This window comes from Populus euphratica, unplaced genomic scaffold, assembly GCF_000495115.2.
Source record: "Populus euphratica unplaced genomic scaffold, PopEup_1.0 scaffold44.1, whole genome shotgun sequence".
Classification (NCBI taxonomy): domain Eukaryota; kingdom Viridiplantae; phylum Streptophyta; class Magnoliopsida; order Malpighiales; family Salicaceae; genus Populus; species Populus euphratica.
Genome location: NW_011499865.1, coordinates 1,226,252 through 1,242,386, shown reverse-complemented (window position 1 = coordinate 1,242,386; position 16,135 = coordinate 1,226,252). Strand labels below are relative to the sequence as shown.

Here is a 16,135-nt window from a genome sequence, read left to right as displayed (position 1 = left end):
TAAAATAAATATTATTTTAATATTTTTCTAATTTTTTTTAATGAATACCCTTACCAATCTTTTTTTTTCTCCCACCTCCGTTTCCATTAAGATTTAGAAATACCCGCCCTTGTTTGGATAGATCCAGATCACTTGCTATCTCAAGTTGAGTAAAGAAACGCTACAGTAAGAATTCTGCTTTCTCCTGGTCACCTTTTTAGTCAACAGAATTGAGTTTTTACTTTCTCAGCGACCAAACAGAAGAAGAAGAAGAAGTAATTAATCAATATAATAACTACCAGCAATTAGCAAAATAAAACTAAAACAACTGTCAAATTAAATTTGAGGGCGTATAACAGCATAGAAAAGAATTATCCTACCCCACTCTTTCTTCTTTTCTTGCCATTTCTTTATTCTCTCAACTCTCTCTTCTTGAGCTTCATAAAATAAAAAGAAAAGAAAAACACTGCTCCACTCTTAGAGAAAAAGAAGAAGAAGCTGGAAGCTCTGGTTTATCGCTCCCTTTTGCCTACAGAAAGAAACCTCAATAATCAGATCAAACAATATAGTAAAGAAACCCCCCCTCCCCCATTTTTTATAAGTTCGGTTTTCAGTATTCACTTCATTATTGCTACTATTAACTTCAAATTGAAGTTACTGTGAAGTGACAAGTTTCATGAGTTTTGAAGCCGAGTGAATGATCTTGATGGTCGAGCAGAGCTGGCTGAGAGTATGGATTTCTGCTGTTCTTAGGGTTTTGAATTGAATTGGATGGAAGGGTTTGGTTTTTTCGAGAATGGTTAATCTGAAAGAGTAGATTCTTTCTTTCTTTTTTAATTTTATTTTTGGATTATTTTTACTGTTGGGGATTTAATGTTAAGGACTGATAGAATGGCTTCGGATCTTAGTAGAACTGGACCTGTTGAAAGAGACAACGAGCAGGTATTTTTCTTTTCTTTTCTTTTTTGTGTTAATTTTTTTCACTTTTTTTTTAATGTTATAGTTTAGTTCATTTAATTTAGATGACTAAGGAAAATTTATGAAAATTTATTGTTCGACAGATTTTTTCGCGGGATTAAATGAAATGCTGATTCTATGCGGTTGTTATGAGAGGTTGGGTGTTGACAATTTCTGGGTCATGGTTAGATAAGGATTGTCTGCTTTATTATTTGATTCTAAATGGCTCTGCTAGTGCTGAGGAAATAGTTTAGAATCTGTATGGTTAAACAACTGTTCTCTGGATGGTTAAACAACTGTTCTCTGGATAGTTGTTGTCACTCTAGATTTCCACTTGAATGAAAGAAGACAGTGCAAGGTATCGGTGGTAGTGAGTAGGAATTTAAGAAATGTATGGGTGTTGGAAATAGGAAAAAATCAAAGTAAATTATGAGGGCATTTATCAGAAGTTATGATTTGTCAACATTGAAGGGAAAATATTGAATTTTCCATCTGCAGTCCAATCCTTGGTCCCTTTGTAACTTCTGTTTCTGGAATGATAGATTTGATCAAGTTAAATGTGAAATGGAAATATATCTTAAAGGAGAGTAATCCAGGTTGGGGGTCAAATATGTTAATCATCTTTATTCAGGCAGTAAAGGCAATAAAAATACTCATATCCTGAATGTCTGGTGGTGTTTTTATATTGATTGAGAAGGCACACTAGTTAAATAGGATCTCTTGCAAAATGGGTTTTTACACTAAGACTTAGATTTGAGATCTTGCCAGATTGTTTGCTGTGCTTTTAGTCTCCCCCCCAACCTGAAAGGACTGTGAAGTGCATTTTTGTCAGACTTTCAGTTCATTTTCTCTCCACCAACCTCATTGAAATCTGTACAAATCTCTTTGAATTTTCTTGGCCATTTGAATATGACATTTACCATTTCACTTTCATTTAGCGTTCTGCTAGTATTATTATGCTTAAGAATATGCTAGCAGCAAACGTGCTGAATGTGCTTAAGTTAAGTTCTTGAATGATCTTTACAACAGGCCATCACAGCTTTAAAGAAAGGGGCTTACCTGCTCAAGTATGGAAGAAGGGGAAAGCCAAAGTTCTGTCCCTTTCGTCTTTCCAATGTAAGTTTGGTCCTGGTTTTACTGATATTTGTCTGTTAGTTTTGTGTTCAAATTGAACGGGGTCAAGTTATACATGCACTTCTCCCATCCAACTTTTGCTCTTATGACAACAAATTTAAGTACCATGGATTTTGTTCATGCAATGATTTATGTTATATAAGTTAATTTATTATGATATTGGCCCAGTTGGGTAGGAGATTAGGTTTTCTTGTAAAGTGCTGGTGCATCTTTGTCTTCAACAATTTAATCTTTTCTTTGTTTGTTTGTTTTTCATTTACGTTGCAACCAAGCATGTTTACTTCATATCAGTCATTATAATCTTATTTTTAAATTATATTCTTCTTACTTGAAATTCTAAATGGTTGAATTTGCATTGTTTTCAGGATGAATCTGTTTTAATATGGTTCTCTGGGAAAGAGAAGAAACTTCTCAAACTAAGCGATGTATCTAAAATCATATCTGGGCAGCGCACAGTAAGTTTCTGCGATGAAAGTTTTGTGGTTTACTTAGCTACTCTACCTAGAATTTGACTTTGTTAGTAGACTGCAGCTACATGCTGACATCTTGTTATAAGTTTTATAGCTACCTGTGAATCTATTGTTGCTTCCCCTGCCGTCCTCTCTTTTCTTCTTTTTAAACCCCTTTGGCTTAATTAGAGCATTATTAGCGTGTTTAAGGAAACTTTCCAAATACAGTATTACTTGATGCCAGCAACTTATCTAGGTTGGCATAGAGCTGGCTATAGTTCTCCAATATTAAACTCTCACATCTTAAATCCACATCAAAAAATGCTCATTCAGTGTAATCTTTTTTGTTTATTAATTTGTCCATAAAAGGCCACTACCTAGTGCTGGTCCAAATAAAATGGAGTCTCATTGTGCATGATATTTAGTTGGTCCCAACTTCCAGTTTATCTACCTGAAATTAGTTTCCCAAGGTTAAGGCATGCACTTAATGGTTCAGGATATTTGCCATTGCCCCAGAGACAAAACCCTGTTCGCTTTGTTTTCCAAACTAGTGGCCAGATTAAGTATTCTCCTTGCTAACTTTTTCCCCACTGAGTGCAACACAGCCATTCGGCTATCAGGATGCTTTTCAACTAGGATCATCTGTTGCAGTATCATGACAATCCCTTCTTCAAATTTTATTTCCATGCAATTGTTTGTGTCAGAATAGATTGTTTGCAAATCTCACATGTCCCATTATGAATCCATCAAAGGATTCTTCATTTTGTTTTGTTCTGATTTACAGTCCAATTTTTCCAGCCAATCTTTCAAAGGTATCCACGCCCTGAGAAGGAGTATCAGTCATTTTCTCTCATCTATAATGATAGGTCACTGGATTTGGTAAGAGTTCGTTAGCTGTAGTAATTCTCTTCTATTTAGGAGTTAATTTCTATTTCTATTCATCCTTTTCATTGTTTCCGTGACCTCCCTGTCATACCAGGTAGGAACAGTTGTAAAAAACTTTTTAGTATCTGATGATCTGATCTTTCTTACCAGATTTGCAAGGATAAAGATGAAGCTGAGGCATGGTTTCATGGTTTAAAAGCATTAATTTCACGCAGTTGTCCCCAAAAATGGAGAACAGAATCGAGGAGTGATGGAATTCTGTCTGAGGTTAACAGCCCTAGGACTTATACTCGCAGAAGCTCTCCCTTGAATTCTCCATTTAGTAGCAATGACAGTTTGCAGAAGGTACAGTTCTCTACTTTATGTCTTCCCCCTGTCCATTGGTTGATGATTTAAGGGATTTTCCTTACCTTCAATTCAGGACGCAGACCACCTTCGCATTCATAGTCCATATGAAAGTCCCCCCAAGAATGGTTTGGATAAAACATTTTCAGATGTGGTATTATATGCTGTTCCTCCAAAAAGTTTTTTCCCCTCAGACTCTGCTAGTGGTTCTGTACATTCTTTATCATCTGGCTCGGACAGTGTACATGGTCATATGAAGGCAGTGGCAATGGATGCTTTTAGAGTTAGCCTATCAAGTGCTGTTAGCTCATCAAGCCAAGGTTCTGGTCATGATGATGGTGAGGCGTTGGGGGATGTTTTCATTTGGGGTGAAGGGACGGGGGATGGTGTACTAGGTGGTGGTGGAACTCATAGAGTTGGAAGTTTTTTTGGTGTAAAAATGGATTCTTTGTTGCCTAAAGCCCTGGAATCTGCAGTCGTACTTGATGTCCAGAACATTGCCTGTGGTGGACAACATGCAGCCTTAGTGACCAAGCAAGGAGAGATTTTCTCATGGGGTGAGGAATCTGGCGGCAGGCTTGGGCACGGTGTGGACTCTGATGTTTTGCATCCCCAGCTTATTGAGTTCCTCAATAATACAAATATTGAGTTCGTAGCATGTGGGGAGTACCATACATGTGCTGTCACACTTTCTGGTGATCTGTACACATGGGGTGATGGAACATATAATTTTGGTCTTCTTGGACATGGAAATGAAGTAAGTCACTGGGTCCCAAAAAGAGTGAGTGGGCCCTTGGAAGGCATACATGTGTCATCCATCTCTTGTGGACCCTGGCATACAGCAGTTGTGAGCTCTGCTGGGCAACTGTTTACTTTTGGTGATGGCACGTTTGGTGTTCTGGGTCATGGAGATCGAAAAAGCATTTCATTACCAAGGGAAGTGGAATCTCTTAAGGGGCTCCGCACTGTTCAGGCTGCCTGTGGTGTTTGGCATACTGCTGCAGTTGTAGAAGTCATGGTTGGAAATTCAAGTTCCAGCAATTGCTCTTCAGGGAAACTGTTTACCTGGGGCGATGGAGATAAAGGACGACTTGGGCATGGTGACAAGGAAGCAAAGTTGGTTCCTACATGTGTTGCTGCTCTTGTTGACCCCAATTTTTGCCAAGTTGCATGTGGACATAGTCTGACAATTGCACGAACAACATCTGGTCATGTGTACACAATGGGCAGTCCTGTTTATGGTCAGTTGGGTAACCCACAATCTGATGGAAAGCTCCCAGCTCGTGTTGAAGGAAAACTCTCCAGGAGTTCTGTTGAGGAGATTGCTTGTGGTGCTTATCATGTTGCAGTTTTAACTTCAAAAACTGAAGTTTACACCTGGGGCAAGGGAGCAAATGGAAGACTCGGTCATGGGGATACAGATGATAAAAATTTGCCATCTTTAGTGGAAGCCCTAAAAGACAAACAAGTAAAGAGTATTGCTTGTGGTACTAATTTCACTGCAGCTATCTGCCTTCATAAATGGGTTTCTGGTGTTGATCAGTCTATGTGTTCTGGCTGCCGCCTACCACTTAATTTCGCAAGGAAGCGGCATAATTGTTATAATTGTGGACTTGTTTATTGTCATTCATGCAGCAGCAAGAAGTCTCTCAAGGCTTCAATGGCACCAAATCCAAACAAAGCTTATCGTGTCTGTGATAATTGCTATAACAAACTAAGAAAAGCAATTGAGACTGATGCTTCTCAGTCTTTTGTGAGTAGGAGAGGCAGTGTCAATCAAGGGCCAGGCGAGTTTATTGATAAAGATGAGAAGTTGGACACCAGATCTCGTGCACAACTTGCTAGATTTTCATCAATGGAATCCTTGAAGCAAGCAGAAAGTCGGTCTAAGAGAAACAAAAAACTTGAATTCAATAGTAGCAGGGTTTCACCTGTTCCAAATGGAGGCTCCCAGTGGGGAGCGTTTAATATTTCTAAATCTTTCAACCCAATGTTTGCTTCATCCAAGAAGTTTTTTTCTGCTTCTGTTCCTGGATCAAGAATTATTTCTCGAGCAACATCACCAATATCAAGACGACCTAGCCCCCCTCGATCAACAACGCCAACCCCAACCCTGGGTGGACTTACCTCACCAAAAATTGTCATGGATGATGCTAAGAGAACAAACGAGAGCCTTAGCCAAGAGGTTCTTAAATTAAGAGCACAGGTATATATTTTCCTTCCTTTCTGTCACTACTTTCTTCTCTTTTCCCTGGCAATTTTGGCAAAGAATTCGGAAAGTGTATGAACAGACAGATGACAAAGGGAATTGGTTTCAATATATCCTTTTTATTTATGTTCAGTGCTAACCATATGTATGAGATACTGTAAATGACACAGAACTGCATGTTTTAGTTTTATATATTTCTCAATCGCTATTGTATGGAATCATCAAACTGGCACAAGTTTTCTAGTTAAGCACACTCTGTCTACTGCATCTATTTTCTGCTTGGCTCTGTTCTGCTGAAACACAAATCTTCATCCAACCTCATGCCATTGTGCTGTTCATAACTTGGCCATATTCTTTACCAATGGTGAAGGCCATCAAAGACAAACAGGTAGCCTGTGATGCTTGTGTTATTGATTTTACTGCAGCTATCTGCCTTTATAAGTGGTCTCTGATGTTGATCAGTCCATGTTTCTGGCTACCAACTACCATTTGATTTCAAAAGGAAATGTATTGTGTAATCACAGATTAGTTTATTGTCATTCATGTGACAGGCATGGCAGGGATTGACTTGGCAGTTTCCATCATGACTATACTATCAGTTGTTAAATTTTTAACATTTGTCTAATTATGATTGTTTGGCATTTCAGCCTAAGAGAACCTGAGATCTAAACCCCTGGTATTTCAGTATTTTCACTTGATTTGGTTGTTTTACTTGTTCATTATTATTCCTTATCAAATTGGTCTCTCAGGTGGAAAATCTTACTAACAAAACCCAGCTTCAAGAAGTTCAGCTGGAAAGAATTACCAAAGAGCTGAATGAAGCATTAGCCATTGCTGGAGAAGAGACTGCTAAATGCAAAGCAGCAAAAGAAGTGATCAAGTCACTTACTGCTCAAGTAAGATTGATTTCATCTTCATTAGAATGATTGATTATGGATTGCCTCAACATACCTAGATTGTCTTTTTCTTGGTTAATGTTCTCCATGTTTTTCTTTTTTTTGTGTTCTTTTTGCAATCAGGTTTTCTCACGTCCTAGTTGTAGTAATCCAACCTTTCTTTATAGAAGGTCATGGAACTCAACTTTGAACTCCTGAAAATGCAGATAAATTCTGTCTTGAAAATATCAATTTGAAGATCAAATATTTGCGTGCTTTGCTTTATCTTAAGTAGCATGTAAAAATTGTCTGGTGCGCATGCAAACAAGAAGCAATGCTCAGTTGGATAGCTGCTAATCAACCCAATTGCAACTCTATATTAATGATGCATCATTTGCTAATGATTGATTTTTTTCATATACTTAATAGTTAAAAGACATGGCTGAAAGGCTACCTGTGGGAGCAGCCCGGAGCATCAAATCACCTTTGTTTGCTTCATTTGGCTCCAGTCCTACTTCCAACGATGTTTCTACTATTGACTGTTTGAATGGTCAAATCACATGCCAAGAATCAGACACAAATGGATTGCATGGCCAGTTGCTTTCTAATGTTTCAAGCACCACCAGTAACCGCGGTGCAGGTCACAACAATCAAGGCCACTTGGAAGCAACAATTAAAAATGGAAGCAGAAACAAAGAAGGTGAATTGCGTCATGAAGCTGAATGGGTTGAGCAAGATGAGCCCGGTGTATATATAACACTAACCTCCCTACCTGGAGGCATCAAGGATCTTAAGCGAGTGCGCTTCAGGTGCGTTGTTTTCAAGCCAGTTTGGCTATCCAAATGATATCCACATTTCTCTGGTCAATTAGATTGTATAGTCAGTGGTTGCATTACCAGGCTCACGCTTCTAATAGCATATTGCCCATGTGTCTCTGTTTCCTTTTAACTTTGCCATGAAGCAGGCTCTTGTTTTTGTGTGTTTGCATTCCTGGCTTCTGCCTTTGATTTGAACACGACTTTGAAAGCAGTCTCTTTCCGTGATTGAGTTAAGGATAGAGGTTGTGATGGAAAGAAAGCTTGTCAAAGAAAGTTTTGGTCCTATCAACCTTGAATTTTTTTTCTTGCATATGCCACGGAACAAATCCAAAGGTTTCTTCATAAGGATAGAGTTTGTGATGGGAAGAAAGCTTGTCAAAGAAAGTTTTGGTCCTATCAACCTTGAATTTTTTTTTCTTGCATATGCCACGAAACAAATCCAAATGTTTCTTCTTTTTTTTTTTTTTCGTTGAAAATTGTAACTATATAGTTGCCAGTAATTTGTGCCATCGTAAATGAGTTCTAGAAATGAATGTGGTCACTGGTTCCAGTGGTGCAATTTTAAATTTCGATCAAGTTTATAAATGCAGTCGAAAGAGGTTCAGTGAGAAACAAGCAGACCAATGGTGGGCAGAAAATAGGGCAAGAGTATATGAACAGTACAATCTCCGTATGATTGACAAGTCAAGTGTTGGTGTTGGGAGTGAGGATTTGGCTCATTAGCATGCAGAAACAATCTCTGTAGATGGAACCTAGATTGTTTTCCAGTTTTGAGCTCCACTTTAAGGATGGGCATCTCCACACTAATTAGTTTTGCTTCCATCCTTCTAATGAGTTTAGAAAAGCAAGTAGCGAGGATTGGTGTCGGCGAGATAGCTCTAGAAAAGTTTGATTGTCTTCTTTTTTACCCTTCATAATCTTTTTTTCACCTTGTATTGATTTTTTTCATGGTTTCTAATTTTTTCCCTATATGTACGTTGTGTGGGGATTTGAGGGTGAGAAATGTAAATTCCTAGTAGGTTGCTGCTCATGTTCAAGAAAATATCAGATGCCATGTAAATTCACAAGAGAACGCGCTACAGAAGTTTTCTTTTATCCGGTTCATAAATTCATCTCAGGCTTGTTGAAAGCAGATGCCATGCCGTGTACATTCATAATCGAATGCCACTTCCAGTTGCCTTATTTTGTTCTAGCTTCTAAGATCATCATGATTTACTGTAAGTCTCAAATGTATTGCAAACGAAATTGATTAAATTATTGGTATTGCATCCTCAATTTGAGTTTCTGGGTACGCTTATCCTCTTGTGATTTTTTATTCGACTTTATCATCCGGATGCTTCACTCTTAAGGATAAATTGGGAAATTAGGTCATAAACTCAAAATAATATAGAAGCAAAAAGTATTGATATTGTGGTTTAAAATCGCGACAGAACTTGGTATGTATTTGCACTTGATTACCATGGCCACGCATGTCCACCACCTACCACCACATCTTTTACTACTCCTTGGTAGGTTGACTTCTACATGGAGACAGACCTGTAGCTATAAAACAGGTATTCAATTTCCCAAACAAACTTCTCCTGCGTCATAATTTCCACCTTCAATTCAACTTAGAATTATACATGTCATCCTGCTCTTTGTTTGAACTCGTTTTAGTCACCTTGCTCTATTCATAGCTCTTCTCTTCGCTTCTACAAGGCTAAGCCTCTTCTTTACTTTTGAGTCAATCCATAGAGGAAAACCCTGAAATAAATTCATAGCAGCTGACATCATGTGCCAGATTGAGAGAAAGGGGTCACTCACCTCCTTATTGGTCTGGATCGAGAGACCAGCTAGATGAACCCATCTTGCCCCGAGTTCCCCGACTCTTTCCTTCGGCTGAAGCAATTCAATCAATTAAATCCGTGGATAGAGGGAATGATGTATCCAGTGATATCATATCTAATGTGAATGGCAGACAACCATCTCTTCCATTAAATGTACTGGTCAGTAAGGAACTGAGGATGGGTAGGAAATAAATGCAGGCAATGGAAGCTCATGCAATGGATTTAGCTTTTGTCTTGAATCTATACTCAAAAAGATAAATTTTTAGTAAATATAATAACATTTTAGAACACGAAAAGGTAAAAATACATATTTTACCAGATCTTTTTCAAAAAGTAATATTTTTGCTAAAATTTTAAATTTAGTGTTAATTTTTATTAAAAAAACCTTACTTTAAAAGAGTAGTATTGTCAGAATCTACATACTCGGACATTGTCAGAAACTATTGGCCATCGCGCTTTTTGTCAAGTCATGTCCCAGATGTAACTGAAAATTAAGGTTGAGGTCATGGATTAGTTACGAGTCCATCTGAAGACCACCAATTATCCCAGAAATGCCGTTAGCCATCTTTGGTGGCAATAAATGGAGATTGCAGTGGAGTTTCTTTTCCTCTTTCTATATTTTTAATCAAGAGAACTAGAATTTGATGTTCTAACCAAGACAGTACGTGGTTTAATAACAAGCTCCATAAGTTGAGGAGCTTTCAACACAAAGACATAACTGTAAGTAAGCATTTGGTTGTTGTGATATAACCAAAAAAGAAAAGAAAAGATGAAGACAATAGATATAGCAAAGAAAAGAAAAGATATAAGGTTTAAAGATATAATTGTGTTTAACAGTACAAGATAAAATGATTATTTTTTTTTATCATGTTTGGCTATAATGGATAAAATAAAAAAATATATTTTATTCTTGATATATATAGTTAAACTTAAATATTTTAAAAATTAATTAGATATTTTTTATTTAGTTTATATTGTTGTAGAAATTAATAATACCATAATAACCTTAGTCATAAAACCATAATTGACTTGACAAGTGAAGTCAGGGCCTAAATTGATTCGAGTTTAAGAAAAAATAAAAAAATAATTGACTCAATTTGATCTGGTCAAAAACCCAAGCTAACTCAGGATAAAATACAGGTCAAAAACCAGTCAATTTCTTTTAAAAAAATTAGTCAAAACAGGTTGCTTTGATTACTTTTTAAAAAATTTTTGGACCAATTGGATTCACCTTTTTGACATGTGACTTGTACCTTACCTTGGGTTAACTTCAAAGTTGGATTTTAAAACTATGATAATAATTATTTTTATCTATATATTGACTTCAGTCAACTCGTGTTGACCCTTCAGCCATCACTTGGTTTTTTGCCTGATCGACCTCTAAGTCAGGTTTTAAAACTATAATAATAATAACTTTTATCTTTTTATTAATTTAGGTCAACCTGAATTGACCATTTTGATCTATCACTCTGATATTACGTCGAGTTGACCTCTGAATTAAGTTTTAAAATTATTATAATAATCATTTTAATTTTATATTGACTCGACTAACCTACGTTGATCATCTTAATATATGATTTGAGCCTTACATCAAGTGTACCATTGAGTCAGGTTTTAAAACTTTGATGATAATTATTTTTATCTTCATGTTGATCTAGATCAACAATTAACCCCACTCATTATCGATGTCTTGCCCTGGATCAACAATCAACCCCACTTAAAGGAACAAAGATATAATTGTGTTTAATAGTGAGTATAAGACAAATTGATTAATTTTTTATTATGTTTAGTTATGGTGGACATGATATAATAAAATATGAAAAAAATTATTTTATCCTTGATATGTATCGTTAAACTCAAATATTTTAAAAATTAATTAGATATTTTTTATTTAATTTATATTGCTGTAGAAATTAATAATACAATAATAACCTTAGTTATAAAACCAAAATTGACTTGATGAGTTGACTCGGAGTCTAAGCTTATTCAAGTTTAAGAAAAAAATAAAAGAATGATTAACTTGATTTAACCCAGTCAAAAACCCAAGTCAACTCAGGATAAAATACATGTCAAAAACCAATTGATTTTTTTTTCTTTTCATATTGGTCAAAACAAGGTTTCTTTGGTTATTTATCAAAACAAGGTCTCTTTGGTTATTTAGAAAAAAAAAAAACTTTGAATCAATCATGTTGACCCTCCTAACACGTGATTTGAACCTTAACTTGGGTTAACTCCTGTGTTGGATTTTAAAACTATAATAATAATCACTTGTATCTATACATTGACTTGAGTCAACTCATGTTGATCCTCCCGGCCATCACCTGGTTCTTTACCTAATTGACCTCTAAGTCAATTTTAAAGCTATAATAATAATAACTTTTATTTTTTCATTAACACAAGTTAACTTGAGTTGACCATTTTGATTTATAACCCTGATCTTATTTCAAGTTAATCTCTGAATTAATTTTTAAAACTATCATAATAATCATTTTAATTTTATGTTGACTCAAGTTAACCCACGTTGATTATCTTTAATATGACTTAATCCTTACCCCAAGTGTACCACTTAGTCAGGTTTTAAAATTTTGATGATAATCATTTTTATTTTTATATTGATTTAGATCAACAATCAATCCCATTCATGACTTGTGCTTTGCATTAAATCAATTTCTGAACTAAGTTTTAAAATTATAATAATAACAATTTTTATTTTTACAGTGACTTGAGTCAACTTGACTCGTAACTTGGACTTTATCCCGAAATGATTTTTAAATTGAGTTTTAAAATTACGACAATATCTATTTTTATTATTACATGTCTTGGTTATATAATTTTAAAATTAAAATTTTTTTATTAGAATATTTTAAAAATAAAATATTATAAATATTATTTATAGAGACATTTCTCTTTTATACCTTACATTTTAAAGTTATAAAAATTTACTTTGAAATTATCTCAAAACCAATTTATTTTTATTTCTATGTGTCTTCAACAGGATATATTAATATCTCTACTGTTTTTATTTCTTCAATCTCATGACGACAGTAACCAAAACACTATGACAATACTCTATTCTCTGAGGTAAAGAGTGAGCTGCATAATCAACTTGAATTTTACACGGACCTCAACTTGATCAAAAGAGCACGGGTCTTTCTTAACCTCATAAATTAGATGCTTCCTTGGCCTCTTGCAGACTATCTTTCACTCAGAATCGCTGCAAAATCACCTTGGTTGCTGCACTAGAATTGCCTTATAGAATACTACATTTACCCCAGCCATCTATATACATCATGCCTGGTGTTGATTTTCTGATATGCAATCATCATTGAGTCCTAGATATCACCCCATTTCCATCGAGGCCAAAGATGGTTGCATCTGCGTTCATCTTCACAAAAGCTTCAGCGTCTGCGCTCCATTCAAAAATTCATTTCTAGGGGCTTGCTCATGCTTCCTTAAGATTGCCCTCCTGGCATTACTCCTTGACTTCATGTGATTGAATATGGAACGGAGCAGATTGTTTAATCTTGGAAGTCGCAGAAACCGCCATTATGCCCATTTTCAAATTGATCCAAGCTCCCATGCAAGCTGTTGCAGATTCTCCCTTAGCACCTGTCCATGACAAAAACTATATCAAGTCCAGTTTTTACCTCGTGTATTTGAAAAGAAGATTGGAAAATTCGCTGTCTCCCATAGCATGACTCATCATTCTTTGGAAAAATGAAACAGAAATCCTGGAAAGTCTTGTTTTAATGTTCACGATCCAACTTCCATCCTCTTGTGGAACCTTGAATCATCCATTGGTAGCCTTAGGAATTGGGATTGGTAGGAGTTGCTTGATCTGTTGGGCTTCACGTTTGTTCATTGGAGACAAATTCAGAAATGCAAAATGCTGTTAACAGCCTATTTCTCACACCAACACTGGAAAAAAAAGAGGCTACCTTTTGTCCACTGATCTTGTGGTTTGGTGCTGTCGCTGCAAACTAACAAGTAGTCAATGTTTTGCTGGCTTTCAATGAAGAAAATAGTGAAACAGTAGTGATGTCCATAAACAAGCTAAAATGGAGAGGGTAGCCCATTGCCAGTACCAAGTGGGATTTAAAGGGATATTACAATGACTTTGTGGAAAGTCTTCGGAAAGATATAGATATCAAATTGGTTATTCTGGATAGATTTAACAAGTATAGCTATTTCATTGCCTTGTCATATCTTTCACTGCAAAAACAACAGTAGTTTAGGTGTTTTTTATTCACTTTTATAAGTTCCATAGTCCATTGCGACCGACAGAGAAAATTGTTTATTAGTTTGTTCTGGAAATAATTATTCAATTGTAAGAGTGAAATTGTTCAGCTTATCATTCACAATCAGATGAACAATAAAAAAAATTGAATCAATAACTGGAGCATATTTAAGATGTATGTCAATGTATAATCCTAATCCTAGACAGTGGAGTTTACTGTTGGCTTTAGCACAATAACAGTATAATTCTACAAAAAAACTAAATTTTGTAAGTTTTTACATTACTTATCTGTCGTAAATTTTATATTATCATATGTTTTTCTTTGTATAAAAAGAAATCATGCAGTGTTTGTAGTGTTTTTAAGTTTACAAATGATTAGAAAAAAATAATTATGTCTTGTTATATTAGGTCCGCATAAAAAAATGTTCTTATGAATCGTTCAGAAATGTGTCAAACTGCTTCCCTCGTGGAATGGGTTCGGTAAGATGGTTGTGAGACACGTTGAAGATAGCAAGAAAATTATTACGTTGCAGCAGTTGTTGAGTAATCTCTCTTGAGAGATTGTTTTGAGAAAGATCCAACGATTCAAGCTGCATAAGATCGATGGAATCTTACCCCTGGGAATGTTGAAGCTCCCGATGACTTGAGGAATGTGATGAGGTTGTCAAACCTCTGCTGATGATGAAGCCTTCAACAAGGCTGATGTCTTCATTTCAATCCAGTCGGGGAAGTGGTGACTTAACTGGGTAGAGAAAGCATTTCGAGAAAGGTGAATATTGTGCAGCTTCTGAAACTCAAACTCCATTACTACGCCACGAAACGGGCTAGATCTCCAGATGAGAAGCTTCAGATCTAGAAAAATACCATTGATCTGATTGCTTCCAAGATCTAGAAACTCTAGCCTTGGGCTAACGAGCTTGGTACTTTGCCCTGCAATTGGTTGTGATCTAAAGCAACCGTCTTTAACGTGCATCGAGTTTTTAGAATGCTCCTTACATCATATTTGATCCATTACGTAATGATCATTGTTTACCAATTTCCGACTAATCGGAGGAGCACTTGCGTGCTTACTAGTAGAATCACAGAGATAGCCGAACTAATTGGTGAGAAACGCAGTGTCTGCGAGAATCTGTTTCTCAATAACATTATATATTTATCAAGGGAGACACCTTCAATAAATCCGTTGTCGTCCAGCGGTTAGGATATCTGGCTTTCACCCAGGAGACCCGGGTTCGATTCCCGGCAACGGAATTAACTTCTGTTCTGAGAATTCTCTTCAAATAAATAGTTTTTGTTTTTTTTAAAAAATAAAATAAAATAAAACAGGTACAATTTTCAGCTAAGGAAAAACTATCACGGTAATTGAAGACTATGATTTAGACTCAGGCTAGGTTATAAGTTTTGGTGGATTATTTGGATTAGTTTTTTAAAAATATTAAAATAATACTATATTAATAAAAAAATAAAAATTAATAGTTATAACTGAGTTTTTAAACTAATTTTATTATGTCATTTATATTATCTGGTCAGTTAGATTATATATATATATATATTTTTTTTTTCTTGGTTTAATTTCAATTTTTAAATTTTACGGATTTTATTATGTCATTTATATTATCTAGTTAACTAGATTATATTAATTTTTTTTTGTTTTCTCAGTTTATTTCAACTTTTGAATTTTAAATTAATCTGTTAAATTATATCAAGTTTTAAAACTATAAAATATACTATACCCATTAATTTTTGTTATCAAAAGTAGTGAAGATAATTCTGATCTAAAAATATAAATACTTATCCTAAAGTTATAAAATTTTTAGATTAAAATATTTATTTTTAGATTAAAAATCATTTCGTTATGATAAATTGTTAATTCAGTGATCCAGAATTTAAAATTGTTTTCTAAGTTTACCCAATACATGACAATCATGTGTTAATTAAGTAATGATTTTGAGTTTATTATTTTAAATCGTATAAAAAACTTGATTAAGAACACCCGTTGCAAATTAATTGCCTCAAACAATTCTTAAAATTACTAAAAATAAAAATAAGTAGCAGACACATAAATAAAATAAAAATTATAAGGAAAAACAACTTATATTTTAAAAATGTAATAATAATTATTTTTTAAAATATTTCTTATTTAAGAATATATTAAAATTATTTTTTTTATAATATATCCAAAAATATAATAAAAATTAATTTTAAATAAAAAATTTAATTTTTTTTTTATTACAAGCGTTTGTAACGCAATTTCAAACCGCCACAGCACTTACAATCAGAAGAGACCGTAAAAAACAAGCCACTCACCACTGCTTGCATAGAACTTGACAAACCTCGATAAGGTTTCAAACATCGGTCAATCAAATTCTTGCATAAACTAAAAAACACTCGCAATCCCGAAATGGCGAGGGATAGTTGTCT

At 35.0% G+C, this 16,135-nt stretch overlaps 1 protein-coding gene and 1 non-coding gene across 3 annotated transcripts; both read left to right on the top strand.

Annotated features, from left to right (window-relative positions):
- Positions 1-562: 562 nt before the first annotated feature.
- LOC105125966 (uncharacterized) lies at positions 563-8,942 on the top strand. 2 transcript variants are annotated; one of them, XM_011026652.1, is made up of 9 exons: positions 563-921; positions 1,966-2,052; positions 2,436-2,525; positions 3,318-3,398; positions 3,555-3,749; positions 3,826-5,955; positions 6,708-6,854; positions 7,263-7,642; positions 8,242-8,942. In XM_011026652.1, exons 1-9 carry the CDS (start codon positions 853-855, stop codon positions 8,372-8,374), a joined length of 3,312 nt encoding a protein of 1,103 aa, XP_011024954.1. In that variant the 5' UTR covers positions 563-852; the 3' UTR covers positions 8,375-8,942. The 2 variants fall into 2 exon arrangements, with proteins under 2 accessions (XP_011024954.1, XP_011024953.1); XM_011026651.1 differs by having other exon boundaries at positions 1,963-2,052.
- A 5,951-nt stretch (positions 8,943-14,893) lies between these two features.
- On the top strand, positions 14,894-14,965 carry TRNAE-UUC (transfer RNA glutamic acid (anticodon UUC)). The gene has a single exon. It is a non-coding gene; the product is annotated as a tRNA-Glu (tRNA).
- The last annotated feature ends 1,170 nt before the right edge of the window (positions 14,966-16,135 follow it).

Excerpts from the sequence above, each read along its gene's own strand:
- LOC105125966 (XM_011026651.1), top strand. The coding sequence starts at position 853 with ATGTTAAGGACTGATAGAATGGCTTCGGATCTTAGTAGAACTGGACCT. Across the intron at positions 2,053-2,435 it reads GTCCCTTTCGTCTTTCCAAT|GATGAATCTGTTTTAATATG; the intron begins GTAAGTTTGGTC and ends CATTGTTTTCAG. Across the intron at positions 5,956-6,707 it reads TTCTTAAATTAAGAGCACAG|GTGGAAAATCTTACTAACAA; the intron begins GTATATATTTTC and ends TTGGTCTCTCAG.